Below are 22,695 nucleotides of genomic sequence, written 5' to 3' on the forward strand. Positions count from 1 at the left end.
GACACGTGGGGACATTTGACACGCCTTGGCTCAGGCCCCCGTGCATCGTTTCTGCACCACACACTTAGCACACGTACGACGTCATGTAGGCCGTGTATACATAAGGCGCCTAAGTGAGGAGCCACTCGGCTGAGGCAGTAGAATGGCAGCAACGCTTCGCCTCACGTGAAACCGTGTGGTCTGTGGGGATGGAGCTCGGTGCAGCGTCTTCCAAGCACCTCCGACCTTGTCAAACCGCCTGAGGGACACAGGCGGGGCGCGGTGGGGTTGCGGGCGATGCTCTGGCCCGTCCTGGGGGGAAAGCGGGCAGGGAGGGGCAGGAGCCGCTCCTCAGGGGCCCAGAGCCTGGGTCAGGAGCCCCCCACGGGGACGGCCCTCTCGCGGTCACCCCGCCTACCCTCCGAGGCCACCCCCACTCACCGCGTCCTGCCCCACCCGGATCGCCTTCTGATGTGCCGCCCTCACCGCAGCTCGGACGTCCGCGGCCGTCGGCACCGAGGCAGCCTGGGAAATAGAGGTCGTGGCTTGGATCCGCCCCGCCACTGACACAGGGGTGCTGCTCGCGCTGGTGGGCGGCGACCACGTGGTCGCCCTCTCCGTGGCCCTGGTTGACTACCACTCCACCAAGAAGCTCAAGAAGCAGGTACCACTCGCTGCTTCCCAGGCCTCCCCTCCTGGGCGGGTCCCCTGCTCCTGCCTCGGGAAGCCCTGCCCCGGCGTCACGCGGCCCTCGCGAGTCCAACGGCCACACGGCCGGGGACTCTGTTGACCCGAGGTCACCCGACACAACCTGTGGTCAGAGCCGTGTGGGCCGCAGCCTGGGAGCACTTGTGTGGCGGGGCCATTTCCCACCAGACACTCGGCCGACTTGGCCGTTTAGGATGATGTGCATCAGTCACTCACACTTGTGACCACTTCACTAACAAACTCAGGCTTCCAGTTTCCCTTGCCAGCTCAGATGTGCAGGCCCAGCCCAAAACTCTGGGGGATGCAGGCCAAGCCCCGGGTTCAGCCAACCCTTCACACCCAGCCATGCTGACTCTTGCCATGTGGGACCCACTGTTTCCTAGGGAACAGCGAGGAGGCTGTGGAAGGAGCTTTTATGCTCTTGCCTCTATCCAAAGCATGAGGACCCGGCTGACCAGGAGGGTGCATGCGCACCGAGCCAGCCTGCCTCCCCAGATGGTCCAGCCCTAGGCTCCCAGGACCGGGCAGTAGCAGGGCCACATCCAGACCCACCACCACTGAACACCAGTCCACACACCAGACCTCCTTCCCCAGCCTGCCTGCAAACAGCTTGGCGCTCCCACACAATAGTGCTCACTGTCCGGGGTGCAGAATGAGAGACACCAGGCCAAACTCTGCTGTCACAGCATGTTTCTGTTCCCTGCTTTCGGAGCGTGTCTGTTCCAAGTGTGTTTCTGTTCCCTGCTGTCAGAGCATGTTTCTCTTCCCCGCTTTCGGAGTGTGTCTGTTCCGAATGTGTTTCTGTTCCCTGCTGTCAGAGCGTGTTTCTGTTCCCTGATTACAGAGCGTGTTTCTGTTCCCTGCTTTTGGAGCATGTTTCTGTTCCCTGATTTTGGAACGTGGCTGTTCCAAGTGTGTTTCTGTTCCCTGCTGTCAGAGTGTGTTTCTGTTCCACGTTACCAGAGTGTGTGTTTCTGTTCCCTGCTTTCGGAGCATGTCTGTTCCGGGTGTGTTTCTGTTCCCTGCTTTCAGAGCGTGTTTCTGTTCCTTGCTTTTGGAGCATGTCCGTTCCAAGTGTGTTTCTGTTCCCCGTTACCGGAGTGTGTGTTTCTGTTCCCCGCTGTGGGAGCGTGTTTCTGTTCCCGGCTGTTGGAGGCTGTTCTGTCTGGTGAGAGCATCCCCATATGCATAGGGCCAGCTGCCTTCTGGGATGCTTGCACTTACTGCCCCGCACCTCCCACCACTGCGTTGTGGCCTATGGGGCAGTTTCACGTCGAGGAAGTGGCCACGTCCCACTTCCGGATCATGGCCGCACTGGCAGCACCCCCACTTGGATGACTGGAGGGTGTGGCGCCCCCCCCCGCCCCCATCTTACACACTTGGAAACTGAGTCCTGCACCAGTGGGCCGCAGAGTGCAGGCTGCAGGGACACTGCCCCCCCCTCCCCCCCCCGCCCCAGGGCTCGAGTGATGGGAGACAGGGCAGGAGGCCGGCCTGCTCAGGTGCATGTCTCCCCACAGCTGGTCGTCCTGGCTGTGGAGGGAGTCACCCTGGCCCTGATGGAGATCAAGGTCTGTGACGGCCAGGAGCACCGAGTGGCCGTCTCTGTGCAGAAGGGTGAGGCCACCCTGGAGGTGGATGGCACCAGGGGCCAGAGCGAAGTGAGCGCCGCGGGGCTGCAGGAGAGCCTGGCCGTGCTCGAGAGGCACCTACAGGGCTCTGTGCTCACCTTTGTTGGCGGACTTCCAGGTAGGGCTCCTGGGGCTGCACACCTGGGAAGGGGCACTGGGGGGGGGGGAAGGGGTGCTCTGGGAGGGAGGGGTGCTGGGGGGAGGGGCACTTGGGGAAGGAGGGGCGCTCGGTGGGGAGGGGGAGGAACACCAGCTGTCTGACCGTCCTCAACGCGCTGGCTCTAGACTGGGCCAGGGCATTTCTGTCCAGAAAGAACTTGTGTTTTAGAGGAAGAGAAAAATGCAGGTGCACCTCTTGACGGGCGTTGTGATGGCTGTGTTTATCAGCACCAGCTGGGCAGTTCAGGGGTTGAGTCCGAGACCATGCTTAGTGGGGACGGGTGTCAGCCTGAACATGCTGCACCTGTGTCCTCCAAGAGCGCCCACCTGAGCATGCGTCAGACAGAGGCTCTGGCCAAGGCCCTCACCAACCCGCCTCCTTGTCCTAACATGCAGCTTCTGGGGACAGAGTCCTCTGTACCCCAGGAAGTGCTGGCATACGGCCACCTCCTGCAGACTGGGGACCCGTTCCTGACCAGGCAGAACGTGACTGCCCGTGGTCGTGAGCCAAGTGATCGGGGCAAAGTGGTAGAAAGGTGGTTGAAAGGCTGACGTGCGCCCCCGCACAGCCCAGTGCAGGTTCTCCTTTGTGCAGAATGCACGATTCCTGCCTTGGCTGCCAAACACACACTCCATTTAGTTTTAACAAACAAGCTCTTGAAGACGATGGACTGGGAACCCCGCAGCCTGAGTGACTCATTTGGGCCAAGAAGGAGATAACACTGATTTACTGATGTGACTGTTCGTGTGCACTTCCTGGGGACCTGGCCGGGTGTTCAGTGGTGTCTGTGGGCATTGGCCGAGCTGGTGCTGTTCTGGACAGAAAGGAATCCATGCCCTTGAGGACAAAAGGCCAGGACGGAGAAGGGCCCAGGGGTGCCTGGGAGCAGCAGCGAGGCGGGGGACGTGGTGGGTGGGCCGCCCAGGCTCCAGATGGACGGGTGGCTCGCCTGCTAAGATGCTGTTTGTTCTTTCCCCACTGGCCCAGACGTGCCTGTGACCTCAGCGCCAGTCACGGCCTTCTACCGCGGCTGCATGACCCTGGAGGTCAACCAGCAGACGCTGGACCTGGACGAGGCCGCCTACAAGCACAGTGACATCACATCACACTCCTGCCCCCCCGTCGAGCAGGCCAGCCCCTAGAGCAGCAGGAAGAGAAGGCTGCGGTGACCCCACCCACCTGCCCGCGTGAGCCTCTCCGGACCCCGCACCCCTGCAGGCCGCTTTCTCCGAGACTGTTCTTTGCCTTGTAACATACGTGTAAATAGTTGAGGGGACTAGTATTAGTGACCCGAAGCTGCAGCCCCAACCCCCAAAGCCTCCTAGCGGGAGGCCGGAGGCAGGAGGCTGGCGCTCACCGGAGCAGACCCAGGAAAATAATTCTGTTATTTTTATTACCAAATGCTTCTTTCTGGCCTGAAAACATGGAAAAATAAAACATCTACAGAACCGTTTCTAACTGTGCTGCCAGCTCCAGTCTTTGCCCATTAGTGCCTGGCAGCCAGCATCAGCGGCACAGGGTCCCGAGTGCCAGCCTCTGCCCCAGGTGCCCTCTCCACCACCCCTCAACCACCCCTGGCTCTGGGAGCTGCCACCTTGCTCTCTGTGCCGTGGATGCAGCCCAGGCAGAGGCAGGGGGCCCTGGCCACTCCTCCAGCATCAAGGTCAGCCAGCACCTGCTGCTTTTCCCCCAGACAAACCCATTCACCTCTGAGCCTCCCTCTTTCTCTGTATGTAAAGGGAATCCCTGTTTTCTCTATTCTGGGAGGTCCCTGCTCTGCGGTGGGGCTGCTGGAATTGGCACCAGGAGATGGAGTGGAGGCGATGACCCCTAGCCCACTGAGCCCAGGAAGACCCCCCCTGGAAAACACACTTGGGGCCCCAGAGCTGTCAGCACGCACCAAGGTCACCGAGGCCTGGCGGGGGTGGGGGTGCGGAGAGCAGCCCCAAGGTTAGGGCTACAGCATGTCTGTCTGCACCGGAGGGCGCCCGCCCCGTGGCCGGTGGCCATGTGGTGTTCATGCAGAATGTGCCAGGGACGTTTTCAGTGTCCACTGGGCGTCGTGCTCAATGACAGTCTCCTCAAGACTGAGATTTTTTTTCTTCAAACACCAAACACCAGAGAATGTTCTGGGCTGTGGGGCAGGTTCTGGGTTTCCTTTTACATGTTACCCTGCAGATGGCAGCCGAGGGTCCCCCAGCCTGTCATTCCCTGGGACACAGTGATCCCTGAAAGCTCTATCAGCCGAGCACCGAATGGTCTCTTGTGTCGAATGAGTCTAAGTCACCACCTGACCCAGAGAGAAGCAAGAGAAGCCGGAGGAAGCAGGGCTCAGTGATCATCACACGAGAGGCAAAGTGAGCCGTGCACCACTGGAAGCAGAGAGGCCTCTTTCCAGATTTCTAGAAAACGTTATGGCCTCAAGCACTGTGCCGGGAGTCCCTGCTGGACTGGCAAGCTGGGTGACCCCCCACTGCACCCTGGTGAGGGCAGGGGGAGTATCCCTGTGCATCCACAGCTGGCCTGCCCTTGGAGGGCTCTCCAGGACTCAGTGAGGGAGCTGATGGCCATCACAGACACCTGCCCGCAGGGACCCCTCCCCGGACCAAGCTCACCTTGGAGGTAACTGCAGAAGGCTGCAGGTCCAGGGCAAGGACGCGGCAAGGCCCACAGGCTCTGGCAGGCAGGCCTGGCCACGTAGGGTGGCCACTAGTCCCAGCACATTCACTGTGTCCTTGGGACCCCCCGGCCCAACCACCACTGCCCTCCCGGCTGCGTCCTTTCTGTTGTTTTCCTGAGTGGCAGCATCAGGGCGCAAGTTCTGTTGACTCAGGACTTGAAAAAACTAGTCTGAGACTCTTCAGTTAGGTTTCCACATGGGAAACAAGGGATGCGGGGGAACCGTGACCTTGAAGGCCACGTGTCCACGGGCTGCTCTGTGGTCTGTGACCAGGGTGGACAAGCATGCCAGCTTGCACCATATGGGGACCCCAAGTCCATCCGCGGCTCTGGAACGGGCAGGTGGTCGGGTGGGGCTGAGCTGGTTGGGCCAGGACTTGGAGACACCGTCCATCTGGGGGGTGAGAGTTCAGTTCCTGGGGGTTTGGCATTGACCAGGACAACCAAGGCTTGGACCCTGCCTGCTCAACAGGCAGGAAGGCCCCCACCACCACCACCCCTGCAAGCCAGACGACCCCAGCACCAGCGACTCTCAGTGTGGAAAACGAGTTCTGCCTGTCGCCCCCAGGAGAGCCCCATACTGCCCACCAGCTGGTCTCATGAGGCCCCGGGAGCCCAAAGTAGCTTTGGGGCCGGATCGGCTTGTCACTGCACCGTTCCCCTGGTGCTGTCTGGCTTCCCTCACCGTGGAGGCAGCTCTGGAATGTTCCTGTGGAATGCTTCCCGAGCCAGCCCCAATCTCTTGAGAAGACCAGGGCAGCCAGAGCTGAGAGCACACACACAACAGAGGCCATGGCTCAGGGGGATTCTGACCACCACGGAGTCCTCTTCTGTCCAGGGAGACATGGGCACAAATGTGTTTCCTGAGACTACACCAGCAGAACCCCTGCTGCCGAGAACAAGCCCATAGGTAGCAGCATGGAGCTGAGGGCAGGGTGCATTCCCCAGCTGTGCCGGCAGACTGGTGTCCTCACCTCTGCCCAGTCCAGGCGGGCCAGCTGCTGAGGGGTCTGCAGCACACGGAGCTCCATCCTTCTGACTGTGCGCCACCGACACGAGGCTGGGGGGACCCTGACTGTGGGCCGTGGACGCGGGGTTGGGGGGACCCCGACAGTGGGCCGCAGACACGGGGCTGGGGGGACCCTGACAGTGGGCCATGGACGCGGGGCTGGGGGGACCCTGACAGTGGGCCGTGGACGCGGGGCTGGGGGGACCCCGACTGTGGGCCGTGGACGTGGGGCTGGATGAGCCTGAATCTGCCTCATGGAGGAGGATAGGACACACTTGATTTTGCACCATGGAGATAGAGTGAGGAATGGATTATGCTGTCTACACATTTATGGTCTAAGGTGCTTTTTTGCTTTTAATGAGAAGAGCCACAATAATTTTGTTTTTTTGTTCTGTGTGTTTAGGATACTATTGATTGGGAGTCTTATTTACGAGCAGGGCTATTCTGGGTCATTTAGTGGCATCCCTGCTGTCTGGGAGCTGGCTGCACCCCCCGGCCTGGCCACAGCACTCATGACCATGAAAACCCTCTCAGACACTGCCACATGTCCCCCAGGTGCAAAATCATCCCTGTTGAAACCACTGCATTAAAGATAAAGGAAATTTTTACCTCCATCTCACATAACACAAGGTAGAGAATATATTTAAATCTAAAAGTAATTTATAAAGCACTTAGAAATGTGAAACTACAGCCTGTGGGCCCAGTGTGGTCCACCCCTCTCTCTCTGTTAATAAAGCTCACTGGAACACAGCCACATGTCTACACCTGCTTTTGTTCCCCAATGGCACTGCCGAGTGGTTGCCACACACCTCCTGGCCCCCTAAACCAGCAATGTTTACTCTGTGGCCATTTACACGGACTAGTCTGAGCCTTGTGACAGAAGAGTATTACCATGACCTGAAGTAGGGAACTATTTCTTAAAACACAAAATGCTCCAATAACAGGAAAAGATGTAAAACTTCAGCTACACTAAAAATCAAGAACTTGAAGAAGCAAGTTAGAAGGCCAAGGCTATCTGACTTCAAAACCTGTGCAAAGCTGCAGCGGTCAGTACAGGCTGGGTCTGCCGAAAGAACAGACAGGTCAGCGGAGCGAACAGAGAGCCCATGGACAGACCCACATCAGCACAGTCACTGGTCTTTGACAAAGGAGCAAAGGAACCCATATAGACATATAGACAGTCCCCTCCACAAATGGCACGGGAGCGTCTGGACGTCCACGTGCCGAGAAATGAATCCAGACACAGACCTTACACCTTCACAACTCAGAGTGGATCACATACCTACACGGAAAAGGCAAAAGTATAGCGCCCCGGATGGGGGCACAGGAGACAGCCTGGGTGGCCTGGGCACGGTGATGACTTTGTAGACACAGCACCAAAGGCACCATCCGTGAAAGACAATGGACAAGCTGGGCTCCAACAAAGACTTCTGAAGAAGACAGCATCAGAAGGAGGAGACAAGCATAGTTGGGAAGAAGGTATTTGCAAAAGACACATCTGGTAGGGGACTGAGATCCAGAATATACAAAGAACTCTCAAAACTCAACAATAAAACAACTCGTTAAAAAATGGGTCAAAGACCCTAACAGACACCCCAAAAGGCACGCAGCTGACAGCTGAGCACACGAGAAGCGTTCCTCGCCGTCCGGGGACAGGGACGGCACACGGACATGACCAGGAGACCCTGTCGCACACCCACGAGGACCCCGCTGCACACACAGCGCCCTGAGGAGCCCTGCTCTGTGTTGCTGGGAGTGCGGAATGGTGCGGCCGCCTCGCCAGACTGTCCAGGGGCTTCTCACAAAGCCAAACACACTCTTAGCACCCAGTCCAGCAGTCACGCTCCTTGGCATTGACCCAAAGGAGTTGGAAACATGTCCACACAAAATCCCGCACTGGGGCAGAGGAGGGAGCAACTGGGCTCTGGGGCGCCTGAACTCCTGGCCCGTCTCATTATCCCTTCTGTGTCAGCAGCACCGCCTTATACGTTTGTGTTAAGCATTCTTTCGTGTATATTAAATTCCATAATTCAATGGCTTTAGGTAGGACACGGGAAGAGGACACACCTGCACATGTAACGTGGGCACCTGGGAAGCCACGACTTGAACGAGGCCTCTGCTCCTAGACCTTTTCCTCTTTCTGTAGGGCAGATGGCAGCTCGGCCGAGCATTTCCCCTGCAGCTCGGAGGGCATCTGCTCAGCCAAGAGTCGTTCTTCACGGTGATGAGGGTTTTGTTCTTGTGAACCAGGCACGTGCCACACTCCTGGCTCTGCTCCGCGTGCTTCGCGTGGGTTGATACTGTACTTTTCTGCCCCCTTTTCACTGAAATACAAGTCACATGCCATAATACTCCCCCTTCAACAACGTACATGTCAGTGGGTTTTATACATTAACAAGACTATGCAACCATCACTACCATCTGGTTCCAGAACGTTTCTATCACACCAACAGGGAGCCCTGTACCCAGCCTCCAGCTGGGGTCTGCTGAGTGCCAACAGTAGTCAGTGTTCGAGAAAGTGTGGTAGCTCAGTAGAGGGAGGGGCTGAGGGAGAGGCCCCAGCAACACCCACCCCATCAGAGCTGCCAGGCCAGGTCCCACGAAGCATCTACGCTCAGGCAGAGACTGGCCAGGGTCTGTCCACGTAAAGGGAAAGTCTTTGGCGGAGGTGGGTTCTCTCAGGGGATGGTACCCAGAACGCACTGCAGGCCAGGCACCGGCAGGCATGTGCAGGGTTGAGGAGGTGTCCTGGGGACTGGTGGGGGGGGGGGGGTGTCAGGTGGGGACACATTCAGCGTGCAGGGGTGAGGTGCTGTCCTGGGGACTGAGGGGCAGCCTGAAGCCACCACCAGGCTGGGAGTTGAATTGTCCACATTCTTTGTGGCCAGGGCCCAGGATGAAGACATTCCTGTGGGCAAGAGCCAGACCGCTGGCCCCGGAGTTGATAGATTTTATCAGTTTAGGGCTCACAGGGCAGATAGAAGCTGTTTGGGTGACGCTGGCATCAACAATATTGGGAACCAGTGACACAGCCACGTGGCTCTAACCGGGTCGAGCGCAGAGGTCACACGCTGTCCCTGTGTCTCATGGCACCTGGACGCCGTCTGGAGCTGGCGGCCCGGCTCCAGTCGACACCGGCCTGCGGCCACGTGGGCCACCCAGTGGCTCTGCGGCCTCCAAGCAGGGCAGGTCCTGATGAGGCAGGAGCCCCAGGCCCAGGGAGGCACACATGAGCCCGCAGGCCCAGTGGGTGCTGGGGGGGTGGGGGGCAGGGCTGGGGGCCAGCCTCTGTTCCCCATGCAGGCACCCACACGGCAGAGAATTCACCAAGTGGGTCCAACCCCTCAGACTGCCAAGGCCCCCCGACTTGGCCAGACCGTGCTGGCTCCTAAACTCCAGGCAGATGAGGGGGGCCCCAGATGCAGCAGCTGCAGACAGAGGCCTGGGGTTCAGGCCTTGGTGCCCGGGCCCCCCTTCTGTGTCCGTTCCTCAGATCCCCCAGTGCAGGCTGCCTGCGGGCCAGGACGCGGCCCTGTTTCCTGCCTGCCACTAATAAGCGGGACTTCCTTTGAAGGACAAAGCTGTTGTTTCCGGGGTGCAAACCCCGAGGGTGGGCACCGCCTCCCCCCTCCAGGAGGAAGTCTGCGCAGGGCTGTGCGGGGCCACCACCCGGTCAGGGTGCAGGAGCCTCACTTCACAGTAGCCAAAGGCGGCTCCGAGCAAACTGCCGTTCTAACCAAGCCAACCAGCCAGCTCCGTGGCCTGGCCCACCGTGTCGCCCGCACACCACACAGGTGGCACCTTCCGCAGAGAAAGCTTTCCGTGTCCTCAGACAACAGGATGAGGCGTTTCTGCACCAGGCTGAGGATAAGGTCTGTTCGAATTGCGTTCTCAGCCAGCAGGGGGGGCCGGAGACCGCGGCTCCTTACCAGCCTCTCCTTTTTTTTCCTTTCTTCCCTCCCCCTCGCCCTCCCCCTCCTGTCGCCCCTCCCACACACCCCCCCTCCCACTGACTTATCTCTTTTCCCCAGTGACCCAGGACTGTACTTTAGGACTCGGGCCTGTCACTCAACCAGGATTTGGTCATTTCCCAGGGGTGTGCCCACCGGCTGCACCAGGTGCCTCGGTCACTAGTGCTGGTCCGTAAGTCAGAGCTCACTCCAGGCTCTGTGGAAGGGCCTCAGGAGCTGCGCACCCCAGGGGTCACTCGGAACACAGAGGCTGGAGTTAGAGGCATCTGCCCTGCAGGCAAGGGGGACCCCACATGCGGCAGCCAGAAGTCCGGATGCCTTGAGTAGGAAACAGGTGGCCTGGGATAGCAAGCCTTTCTGCAGGTGGGACGGCGGGTTTGGACACGGAGCGTGCACAGACCTCAGCGAACACACACTTTACAAGCAGTGCTGGAATTTGAGCCAAAGCATCTTTTTATCCCCAGCAAGTAAATGCCGAGAGAACACAGCTCTGAGCATGGAGACATGCACTTCTTGAGGACACCATATAAACATGTGAACATACAACACATGTCCTTGAAACATGATCCTCACACAGGGTATGCTGAGCCGTATTCCCTTTGCAAAATAATAACTAACTCATTAAGAGGACAGTGAGGAAGCAGCTTTTTAGCGAGCGATGACAGAGGACCAGAGCAAGGGGGCTCCAGGTGGACACGCTGGATCTGTCTAGTGTCCAGCTTACACTCTGGGCTGGGTGGCCGAGCAGAGGTGCAGCCTGGGGGGTCTCAGTCACCTGGGGTTCCATCCCCACCACTGGTCCTGGCCTCTCTGCCCATGGATTCGGCCAGGAGGGGAGAGAGGGTGTGGACTTCTGGAACATTCCCCTGACGTCTCTAGGAGGTTGGCCACAGAAGCAGGGTTTGTAGCGGCTGCTTTTTTAACCAAAAACCTATTTTTCAATCTACCCCCTGTGTGTCAGGGAGTGTAGGGGGGAGGCTTCTCTCCTGGAAGGAAGTGGGCTGCAGCACAGAGAGGGGGGTCGTTGGGAGGCTGCAAATCCTCAGACAGAGGAGGGTCCCTGGGAGTCGAGGCTGGGAGATGGCCACAGCGCTGTAACAGAACAGAAAGGCGTCCTCAGTCGGCAGAGGGGCCAGCCCCACACACAGTCTACACAGAGCCTTCCTGGGGCCTGGGCTCCTTCCACACCCAGGGCCATCTGCCTTACACAGGCCCCCTGATAGGACCACAGGGGCCTCCCGGGCACACACTCTGCACCTGCAGCCGTCTACAGGGGTGCCCATCTTCCGAATTCCTAGCTCCTGGCCACACAACGTCCAAGGAAGATGCTGCCTAGAGCATCTGGGGAGGGGGCGGGGGGGGGGGTGGGCAGTGCTCTGGGCTCCCCAGCACTTCGTATTTGAAGGAAAAAATAAGACATCAACATTTTCATCACAGCCCAACGGTTAATTTCAGGTGTCCACTTGGTCAGGCCTTCGTGCACAGATGCTCAAACACCAGTCTGGATGTTGTTACGAAGGTATTTCCAGATGTGATTGACATTTACATCAGTCCAATCGGTTGAAGGCTGGATTTCCCTCATAAGAGGGAAAGACTGAATTCCCTGGGAAGAGGACCTCTGCCTCCAGACTGACCAGACGTGCAAGATCTGTTTTCCCCTGGTCTGAAGCCTACATCTGTCCTGGCCTGGACGTTCAGGGCTCTGTCTCTCTGCCTGTGTCTGTCTCTCAGTCTCTGTCTGTCTCTGTCTCTCTGCCTCTTTCTGTGTATCAATATCTGTATCATCTGTATATGCACACAATCCTATCCATTCTGTTTCCCTGAGGAACCCCTACTAACACACAGACTCAAGTAAAAGTGATTCTGAGAACAAAACTGTTGGGTATGGCGCATATTTTAAATCAATAAAATTTCCAGTTTTTCTCCACCTACCAACAAAGCTCTTAAATTTTCCCCCTTGAATTCTAATGGTTAGAAATGCCTTCTTGAGGGGCACCTGGGGGGGTGCTCAGGAGGTTAAGTGTCCGACTCTTGGTTTTGGCTCAAGTCATTATCTCACAGTTTGTGAGTTCCAGCCCCGCACTGGGCTCCATGTGACAGAGTGGAGCCTGCTTGAGATTTGCTCTCTTTCCCTCTCTATCTGCCCCTCTCACTTTCTCTCTCTTTCTCAAAATAAATAAATAAACCTTAAAAACAAAAGAAAATGAGTGTCTACTTAAAACCAATATGTAAATAAATAAAGCTAGAAGTCCCCTCTATGAAATACCCAGGGTGTGTAAGAGCCCTGATCTCCTGGCCCTGCTGTGGCCCCTCTACTCCCCACCCACCAGTGCCGGGGGCTCTTGAGAGGCCAGCCTCCTGGACTGTGGCTCCCCTTCCCCAGGGGCCCTGGGATCTCAGGATTCTGGAAGAAGAATGCCCTCACAGGCCATAGCTGTACCCAGGAATACCACCCTGCTCAGAGTCGACAGCATGGGCTTCAGAATCCAATGGGCAGGGACCTGCCCACCTCTGTTTCTCCCTTCTGACTGTGGGGGGACAAAGCAAACTTCTAGAGAACATTCCCTGTGTTCTGCTGGTAGCTCCCAGTCTCTCCCATGCCTATATCCACTTGCCCTCCACTGGAAATGAACAGCTCAGAGACCATAGAGTAAATCACCACGAGCCACAAACTAACCCATCACAGGCCACAGACTAAACCACCATAGACTACAGAATAAACCACCACAGAGCACAGACAAAACCACCACAGACCACAGACTAAACCACCACAGACCACAGACAAAACCACCATAGACCATGGACTAAACCACCATAGACCACAGACTAAACCACCATAGACCATGGAATAAACCACCACAGAGCACAGAAAAAACCACCACAGACCACAGACTAAACCACCATGAACCACAGACTAAACCACCATAGACCATGGAATAAACCACCACAGAGCACAGACTAAACCACCACGGACTAAACCATCATGAACCACAGACTAAACCACCATGAACCACAGACTAAACCACCATAGACCATGGAATAAACCACCACAGAGCACAGACTAAACCACCACGGACTAAACCATCATGAACCACAGACTAAACCACCATGAACCACAGACTAAACCACCACAGACCATGGAATAAACCACCACAGAGCACAGACAAAAGCACCACAGACTAAACCATCATGAACCATAGACTAAACCACCTTAGACCATGGAATAAACCACCACAGGCCACAGACTAAACCATCATGAACCACAGACTAAACCACCACAGACCATGGAATAAACCACCACAGAGGACAGAATAAAGCACCACAGGCCACAGACTAAACCACCATGAACCACAGACTAAAGCACCACAGACCACAGAGAAAACCACCACCAACAACGGAGTAAACACAGACCACAGACTAAACCACCATGAACCACAGACTAAACCACTACAGATCACCAAGGAAATTTCTGTGAGCCCTGAGGAAGACCACTGGCAGACAGGGCCCCACTGGGACAGCTCTGTCCACACAGGCAGCCCCATCAGGGAAGCAGACGAGCCGTCCTGCATGTCCTGGCCAGGCAACCTGGGGAGCAGGGAGGTGGGGTCCCTTTAAGGTCTTCCTTTTGACGAATGGCTCCAAACAGCCCTGACTACCGCTGCTCCTGACCACCGTCTGCTCCCTGCTACTGCGTGGGGTGTACTTTGCTGCCAATGACGGCACTTGGAGCACCCCGTTTCCCTCTCCATTGGTCACGGAGACCGCTTTGGCTCTGCTTCTCTCCCCGGGGGACACCTGGAGGCCCCTGACCGGTCATCTCCCCAGATCTCGGCGTGGGCACATATGTAATTACGCCCCCGTGCACGCTGCAGATGGAGGCTGGAGAGGCAGGGGGGGACCCAGGCCCCCCGGGGCAAAGAGAGAGCATCTGTGTTCGCGACAAGTCAGAGGCCCTGAAGGTGACTGGGGGTGGAATGTGGCACAGAAATAAAGCCGACACGTGGAAGGCCACTGCCACACGTGGAAGGCCACTGCCACACGTGGAAGGACCCCACCATGCCCACGTCCCACAAGGAGCACGTCTGCTGAGGAGACGCACCGTAACCTGTAAGAGCAGGACACCCGCCCCGGGGCCTGAGGTCAGGACACAGACTCGGCAAGGGCCCCCCGCAGCTGCCTGCCCCAAAGACCGGCAGGCCCCCAGGGCAAGTCAGGCCTGGCATTTGGGGTGCGCCCGGGGCCAAGCTTGTGGGAGACGTCGGACGCGGGCCAGGGCCCTGGCAGGACTGCCTCCCACCCTACAGCACGCACCACAGCTCAGGTCCACGCCTTCCCTCCCTGGAGCGGATGAGCCACACCTGGGCCAGTCCTGCCTACACTCGGGTGGATGACACAGCACTGTGGTTGGTCACCAAAGGGGGCCCAGCGCCCACGGGTCCAGCCTCCCTACAGCTGTGGGTCTCACGCTCTGGGTTTGGCAGACTAAGGGGATGGGGAGGCAGAGCAGAGCCTTCAGGACACAGGCCACGGCCAAGGCCACGTGGTCCTCACCATGGCGGGGACCAGAGGGGATACCCAAGGGCAGATGTGGGCGATGCTCCTGGGAAGATAATGCTGCCACGTGTGGCCCCCTGGGCATCTGGGAAGGCGGTGTCCGGTGCCTCAGGGCGGTGCCTGTCCTTGGGGGTGAGCGCTATAGGGTTGTGGGGGAACACTGTCGTTTCCTGAGCCCTGATCTCATCCCTCCCCGTGTCACAGATGTGGAGAAGACGCTCTGGACCCCTCGAGGAGGGCCTCACATGGACACAGCAGCGAGCATCCTAGTGTCCCCATAGGACCAGGGCCTGGCGTCACTCAGGACCCGGCCGATGCTTCCTGGGAGGGAGGGGGTGCCACATGGCATGTCCCTGCAGAGACCAGAGGGGGCTGGGCTTTGGGGGTACTGCTGGGTCGGGTCCTCTTCGGGATTCGAAGGCTACACACACCCACTCCCAGAGAGCACAGCCACCAGCCTCATGGTCAAGGCACGTGGAACAGGGGCCCGCCCTGCTGGACCAGGAGGCCTGAACACCACTCAGCTTGCCCCCAGACGGCCCTTCCTCTGCGTGATGCACCCCACGTCCTGGGCTCCAGAGAGCCCCCCGCACCCATGCCCAGCTTCTCATGCTGGCAGACTGGTGAGGCCTCTGTGCCCCAGGATGGCCAGCTGGCAGGCACGTGGGCTCCCCAACAAAGCCACAACTGGAGCCCCAGGGGAGCACCCATCCGGGGACAAGGGCTCACCCCCACCACGCAGCCCCAAGGCCCGCGTGTCCTGCTGGGTTTGCCCTATGAGGTGGCCACTTCTGGGGGTGAGGTGTGGCTGGGGGCAAGGCTCACGGCTCCCCCTAAATAAGTACTCACAGGCCTCCGCGGCTGGCTAGGACATGGTGGGAACTTCTGCAGGACCCGGGCCTGGCTCAGAAAAGGCTCACAGCCCGGGCAACACCAAAGTCTGGGTCACCAGGGCCACAAGGAGCAAAGGAGCTCAAAACGTCAGGAAGGGTGGGGACAGTTGGAGTTGTCCACCATGCCCCCCTCACATCGTTCCCAGCCCTCTCGCCAGTCCAGGCTGGCTTCGCCACCCCGTTACTAAACTGGGGGCAGGGAAGGCTGTGGGCCCCCATCTTCCCTCAACCTGAGCCCCCATTCATGTCTCATCTGACCACGGCTGTCCTGGATGACCACTGCCCACAATGTGAGCACACAGGCTTCCTCCAGGAGATACTGAGCCTACCTGCAGAGGCAGAGGGTAGGATGAGCAGGTGGGGAGGGGTGCAGATGGCGGGCAGAAGCCCGTGTAGGCCAGGACCTGCTGGGCAGGGTTGCAGAGGATCTGGGGTGCAGCGGAGAGGCTGTAGGCCAGCTGGGACAGAGGGACCTGCCGAAAGAATGGAGAGAACGGACACGTGTCAGCGGCCCTCCGGAAGGCGGGCGCCCCTGGCTTCAAGCCTGCAGAGCCCCATCCACATACCATCCCCATCTGACACCTGCAAGTGAGAGACCATGCCCTCAGATCAAAACTAAACACCTAAAAGTAGGGCTTATTTTTCCTTTCTATTTGTCCCAGGGACCCACCAAGATGCCAGATGAGGCCAGGATCTCTTTGGTTTCTATTTGAAAAGGCAAGGAAAATGCTGGCTTCTCCTCTCCAGAGACCTCGTGTCCCAGGAGTGTCCGCCCAGCTGCAGTGGCAGGAGGGCTGACCCCCCACATGTGCTCCCCAGGCAGCACAGCACAGGGTTAGACCGCATGGTCGTGGGGATTTCCAAAGATGTGCAAATAACACCAGAGCGTCCCAGCCCCTCAGGGCCCTGCTCTTGTTAGCTCACCCAGATGGTTCCAACTCTCCAGAGGAAAACAGGACTTGGGCCATCCACCACCTGTGGCCCCAAGGGGGGGGCCATAGGACAGACCCCTCCCCAGAGGGAGGCTCGAGGGCTCCCGGACCTGAGGTGCATCCCTCCCACCAGGACAGACCTGGATTCCCATCTGACACCACGCTTCAGGCCCCATGCTTCAGGAAGGGGCCTCGGGAGCCGACAGCGTATCTGGAAACTCACCACCCCCACTGATGGGGAGCGGAGGTAGGTCCTGAGCAGTGGGAGTGCAGGGCACGAGCAGAGGGGAGGGAGCAGTGGAAGCAGAGAGGGCACCCAGGTCTGCCCGCACCTGCAGGTCCCTGGAGGTGGAGCTCCAAGGTCTGGCACCTGCCACCTCCCGGCCCCGCCCGCCCAGGCCGCCTCTGCACACTCTGAGGGGCGAATAAGGGTGCAGAAGGAAGACGGAAAACTCAGGGCTAGGTTCACGGGCCTGACCGCTCTGCTGCCACGTCCGTGAACAAACCCTACTGCGTGCCTACTGTGTGTGCCGGGTTGAGCTAAGGGCTGTCGGGGCAGACCAGAGCTGTGCAGCATGCCGAGGGGCACGCAGAGCATCACAGGACCCAGGCCTGGTATTTAAGGGGGGGGGGGGGGAGGGGCAGCGCAGAGCATCACGGGATGGAGGCTTGGTGTGCTGGGGGGAGAGGGTGTGCGCAGAGCATCCCGGGACCAAGGCCTGGTGTGCAGGGGTGGGGGGACAACCGGTAGGAGGAACAGCTGCCCCTGGTGGCCTGGGGGCTTGGGCCCACAGGGCTGGTCACAGGGTAAGGGGTGCAGATGATGCCATGGGCTGGAGAGGGGCTCGCTGGACCTTACTCTGTGCTTGTGCCATTTCGGGGTTCGGGAGGGTGGGCAGGTTGGGGTCGGCATGGGCAGCCCTCTACGGGGGACGCTGGGGGCCCAGCCTGGCCTTGCTCTCTCTCCCGTGCCTGCCGGTCTGTCCCCGGCGGGTCCACCCTCTTGCCCAGGCCGGCCATGTGTGAGGACTTGCCGCCTGGGCTGCTCATGAAGCTCCTGCATTCCTCAAGATGATTTCTAAGCTATAAAATCCACTAGACGTATAAGACTACTCAGTAGGTGTAAACCTCTAAGGAATCACCTCCCCTCTTTCATTCAATGCCCCAGAGCTGTGGGTGCGCACAAGAGAACTGTCCGGAGTGTAGACACAGCTCTGTGGCCCATTGTGACTGGTGGCCCTTCCGAGGCATCATTTTATTCTCGACAAAACACTCCAGCAGCTTTATTGTAGACTCTGATGAACTCCAGTCCCTTCCATAAAACCCGCGGGGCTGATGTCCCTCCTGGGGCGGCCCATCAACCTTCACCAGGTTTGCGGGAATGACAAAGGTCTAAGCGGACACACCCCGCCTCCCGTCTACGATCTAGCCCTCTTTAGCCAGAAACCGGCAAGACTGAACACTTTGAACTGGCTACACTGGGATGCAGTGGGCTTCCACAGAAACATCCATGACCCTGTGCAGACCACTTCCTGCCAGCATGGAAGGCACGGAACCTTTTCCCAACTCAAATGGGTGTTGGGTGCTCTCTGGAGTCCGTGACCTGAGGTGGGGGCGACCCCATGGCATGCCTCCACGACCAAGGACGACCCGCCCCAGGAGGGGCCAGCCGAGCAGCACAGGAATTCTAGTTTGGAACAAGCAGTCTCAGGGAGAAGAGGGGACAAGGGTCCTGCACTGCCCAGCCCCACGTGTAAGCTGCTTCCTGTGGGGAGGCTCCCCACCCCTGCCAGAGCGCCCAGCCCTAAAGCTCTCCCATCACACTTCCCCATCCCTGCCAGGAGCACCCGGCCCTACAGCTCCTGGACGGCACGCCCCCACCCCCGCCCCGGCCCCCGCCTGCCCTAGTGCCCAGCCCTACAGCTGTCCAATGGCATGTCCCCACACACCCTAGCGGCTGCCTAGATGGCAGCACATGTCCTAGAGTAGCTGCTTCTGGATGCGACCAGTGAAGGCTTGCTGTCGCCCTAACAGACGGTTGGCAGTTTCCATGAGCCTCCTTTTCCTCCTTTGTTAGTGACGATAAGGAGGCCCGCCTTGCCCACCTCAGAGGACACAGGCCCCAGAGCCCCGACCTGTCCGTAGGGCCAGCACCAGGGGGCCCTACTCACCATGTCCTTGAAGGCCCCCAGGACAGCTGCTGTGAGGATGCCCAGGAACACACCCAGGACGTTCAGCACCGCTGAGGCCCAGAGTAGCCGGTACAGGTGAAGCACGTCCTGACAGCTGCTCACGCCCACGAACTCGTAGTAGGTGGGAGAAGGTTCAGCGCTGCAGGTGGAGGGGAACAGGTCACAGCCAGTGCCACAGCCTGCGAGTTGCTCCTGGACAGGCTGTAGTCTTCGGCCGTAAAGGCCCCGCGGGCTCTGTTGGTGCTGCGGGGGACGGGTTGGGGGACACTGCCCCTCATGAACCAGCCCAGCTGCACCCTGAGTTCATGGCAAGAAGGCTGTTCTCCAGGGCATCTGGACATCTCTCCAGGGAAAGAGCCCAGGCCTCCCAAGAGCAGGCCTGGCCCCCAAAAGAGCAGGAAGGCCCCCAAAGAGCAGGAAGGACCACCCAAGTCCACTCCCCAAACACAAGCGCAGGCAGAAGGGCACCCTCAGAGCGAGCAGGCCTGACACGGAGCCCTCTGTACCCGGCTGCCTTGTCAGGGAGCACAGGAAGGTGAGCCCACAGGGGATTCATCCTGGCCCTCCCCACACGGGACTGTGGCCATCTGTGCGTAGCTGGACCACAGTGCTGTGGCCGAGGGCCTGCAGCCGGGCCCTCAGGACTGCGTGGAGACGGTGACCCGCACACGTGCTGCTTTAGCCGCTCTTGCTTGGAAATGGGAGGGAACCATCTTTGGGGGAAGGAGGTTGTAGCTTAAAGCCCCGGAGTTTTCAGCAATTCAAGAGAGGCATCCCCAAGGAGCAGATGTGAAAGCCTGCTGGTTTTAATGTAGGTGTTCAAGCTATTAACACAAAACCGGTGCCCAGGGCCTTAGTAGGAAGCCTGACCCTTAAGGATGGACACCGGCGGCTCCGTGTGAGCGAGCCTGAGCGCCAAGAACCCAGGGCCTGTCCTGAGGAGGCTCTCACAGTCCACATCACAGAAGAGTGTCCTCCGCTGCCCGCAGATGAAGAGAAGGGGGACCTTCTGCAGCCCGCCCTGGCTGCCTGCCCCAGCCAAGCAGGGAGGAAGCACTGAGGAACTTGGGCGTCCAGACACACAGGCTCGAGGAAGAGCTGCAACCATGGGGCAGGAGGCCGTGTCCCTCCCTGTCCCTCCCCCCACCCACGCAGCTTCAGTTTCCCATCTGTGAGATGAGAACCCCTCCCTCACACGGGCCGTGGGGCAGGGGCCAGGAGAGGGACTGCTTGCCTCCCAGTTGGGCCCCGGCCCTCACCTCTGACAATTGTAGAGGTCACAGCAGTAACAGGTGCTGCTTTTCACCTTCAGCGGGCACTGGCCGTTAAAGGAGTGACAGGTGACCTGCCAGCAGAGAGACCTTGTCAGGTGTCTGCCCTTCCTTGACCTGGAGTGGGCAGGGCTGCCTCCCCGGGGGCCAGGGCCCAGCCACTGTGCCTGGGTCAGTCAGGAGCTCCTCCTCCCGAGCCAGATTTCCTGACCCTCCACATGCTTGCAGGTGGCAGGACCTCCCCCTGCTGGAGGGTCAGAGGACCAGGCTTGGCCACCAGGGAGTCCAGGCAGCCAACGTCTGGTGGACAAGGAGAGAGAGAGGGCTCTAGGCTCTGTGCCTACAGGTGGGGACACCCCCAGGTGGGGACAGGTGGGTCGGCTCCAGGTGGGGACAAGTGGGAACGTCTCCAGGTGGGGACAGGTGGGACAGGTGGGGACACCTCCAGGTGACCACACATAGGGCCACAAGCTCCCAGCAGCCCGACCTTGCCACGCCAGCCCTGTGTAAGCCACGTGGAGGCCTCCCCTTGGGCACCTGCTGCAAAGACACGGCAAGTGGTTGGGAGACTTGATGTCAAAAGAGCAAAATTAGGCAAAACCATGTGCCTTCCTCCCTCCCCCAGGGCTTTCAACACGTGACACAGCCATGCCGCCCACACGTGGGAGGTAACCCGGGTGGAGACCACCCCCCTTCAGAGGGAAGATGGTGCCATCTGGGGAGGAGACGCTTCTGAGGGAGGATGGTGTGCTGAGGGCTGGTGGGCCAGGCTCTCATCAAGGATTCAGCTGGCCCAGGACAGGTGAGGGAGCGGGGCCCCACCCCAGAGGCCCTCAGACCGTCCCCGGTGCCCTGGCCCCTCTTTGGCCACACCTCCAGAACCACTGGACTTGTGGACTTCCTTTCAGGGTCCTGTGGCTGCAGGCCACGGGACGCTCTGGTGTGTGCAAGCAAGGGCAGGAGGGAGGCTCACTGGAAATGAAAAAGGGCCCTGGGAGGGGCAGGGCTGGAGGCTGATGGGGAGGAGGGAGGGCTGCACGTGCCTGGTGGGAAGGTCAGCGCCACAAGCCGGGGATCTGGAGGTCGAGAGGCCTGACCCTAAGCGTCCCCTCCCAAGAAGTGTGCAACCACATGGGACGGGGGTTAGAACTGGTCAGCCAGCAAGGGTCTCCAGCCCAGCCTGGCCCACTGCCTGCTTTGCAGGCGAAGCTCCATATAGCCACGCTCCTCTGACAACACCTTGCCCGTGGCCACTGTCACACCAGAGAGACAGGGTCGAGTAGCTGGGACAGAGACCACTTGGCCTATAAACCCTGAAATATTACTGACCCTTTATGGGGCAAGCTGCCGGCCCTGGTTTAGAGCCGTGCGGGCAGCGTGGGTCCCTGAGTCCTCAGGGAGCTTTGCAAATCCTGTGTCTACTGAATCAACAACCTGAGGCAGGACCCAGAGTCAGGATTTGCTCAAGCCCCTGGGCTGGTTCTAAGAGACAGAGGGTTGGGAGCAAGGGGCAAGCCCCGGACACGTGGGCCTGTCCTCAGAAGCCTGACTGATGGGATTCAGGAAGGGGTCCTGCCTCTCCCTGACGCCAGGAGTAGAAGGGAGCAGGAAGGAAGGGCGGCCGGCTGAAGTGTCTGTGGATGGGTGGGGTGCACGGGTAGGGCCTGGAGAGCCCCATGATGCCCTCGGACAGGATGAGTCCCCGGGCTCCCCCCGCCAGGCAAAAGGCCAGGAAGGCTGGGGTCAGCCTTTGGAGAAAAATGCTGCCCCCTTGGAGGGGCAGCAGGGACCCTCCAGGCCCCGAGGTCGAGGAGCCTGCAAAAGCCACGTGGGGGCCTGGCCAGGTGTGTGGTCCAGGCTCTCAGCTCCTCCTGGACATTTGCACAGTTTGGGAGACCGTGCTCAGTGCAGCTGATGCATTCATGCAGAGCTGGGGCAAGACGGCTGCCGGGGCTGGCCTGAGAGGGAGGGCATGCCGTCCATCCTGCACTCTTGTTCCTGGCGTCTCGTGCATGGGGAGTGGCCCAGGGACCAGCCTCTCAGCCAAGGTAAATGCAGCCGACCCAACTGTGCTTTGCAGCTGTTAACAGTGCCACACCCGCCCAGACAGGGCTGCTAGCTTGCTGTGCGTCCTGCACGGGACGGCCAGCAGCTGCGACCCCCCAAGGGTGCAATGCATGAAATGCCAGCGCTGGCTGGAACAGAGCGCGGGTGCTCACAGAGAGTGGCAGTCAGGAGGCTGTGCATCCAGACCCCGGCCTGGGGCACAGAATGCCTGGGGGACCCGGATTAGCACAGCGAAAGCTCACGGACCCCCGCCTTACATACCTCTGTCTGGTAGGCGTCGTGCACGTAACCCACCTCACTGGCGAAAAACTGGCATCTTCCCGCAGCCAGCGGCCTGGGCTCCTAGACACAAAGACACACGAGAGCGATAGAGAAGGTTCATCCCTGGGCCAGGGGTGGCCATTGGCTATTTCAGACCCATCCGCCCCAGGCTCTGAGCCTAAGGAAGCCACTGGAGTCTGTCAGGCGGGGGCCACAGAGTGGGAGATGCCATGGCTTCTTCCAGGGCAGCTGGGCCACTGTGTCCAGGACACCAGAGCAGATGCCTTGGGGGGCACACACCTGCCCGGAAGGCTGGGCTGATCCCCCTCCCCCTGTCACCAGCATCACATGGGCAGCCGAGAGGAGGTGGCTGCCAGACATTTTGAGG

General features: G+C 59.4%; 2 protein-coding genes across 3 annotated transcripts in view; one reads left to right on the top strand and one right to left on the bottom strand.

The window, feature by feature from the left end:
- The window catches only part of GAS6 (growth arrest specific 6), a 33,631-nt gene extending 29,700 nt beyond the window's left edge, over positions 1-3,931 (top strand). Inside the window, exons 13-15 of the mRNA XM_086707803.1 lie at positions 471-643; positions 2,208-2,436; positions 3,466-3,931. Of these exons, the coding sequence (XP_086563929.1) occupies positions 471-643; positions 2,208-2,436; positions 3,466-3,620 (557 nt within the window). The 3' untranslated portion in view covers positions 3,621-3,931. The remainder of the gene's footprint in view (positions 1-470; positions 644-2,207; positions 2,437-3,465) is intronic.
- A 6,672-nt stretch (positions 3,932-10,603) lies between these two features.
- TMEM255B (transmembrane protein 255B) overlaps positions 10,604-22,695 on the bottom strand; it is a 39,961-nt gene continuing 27,869 nt past the window's right edge. For both annotated transcript variants that reach the window (XM_086707814.1, XM_086707823.1), the window contains 5 exons: positions 22,308-22,388; positions 19,968-20,053; positions 18,688-18,847; positions 15,914-16,057; positions 10,604-11,229 (listed from right to left, as the gene is read on the bottom strand). In XM_086707814.1, coding sequence (XP_086563940.1) covers positions 11,095-11,229; positions 15,914-16,057; positions 18,688-18,847; positions 19,968-20,053; positions 22,308-22,388 — 606 coding nt within the window. In that variant the 3' untranslated portion in view covers positions 10,604-11,094. The remainder of the gene's footprint in view (positions 11,230-15,913; positions 16,058-18,687; positions 18,848-19,967; positions 20,054-22,307; positions 22,389-22,695) is intronic.

This window comes from Puma concolor, chromosome A1 (genome assembly GCF_028749965.1).
Source record: "Puma concolor isolate L17-30 chromosome A1, mPumCon1.1.hap2, whole genome shotgun sequence".
Classification (NCBI taxonomy): domain Eukaryota; kingdom Metazoa; phylum Chordata; class Mammalia; order Carnivora; family Felidae; genus Puma; species Puma concolor.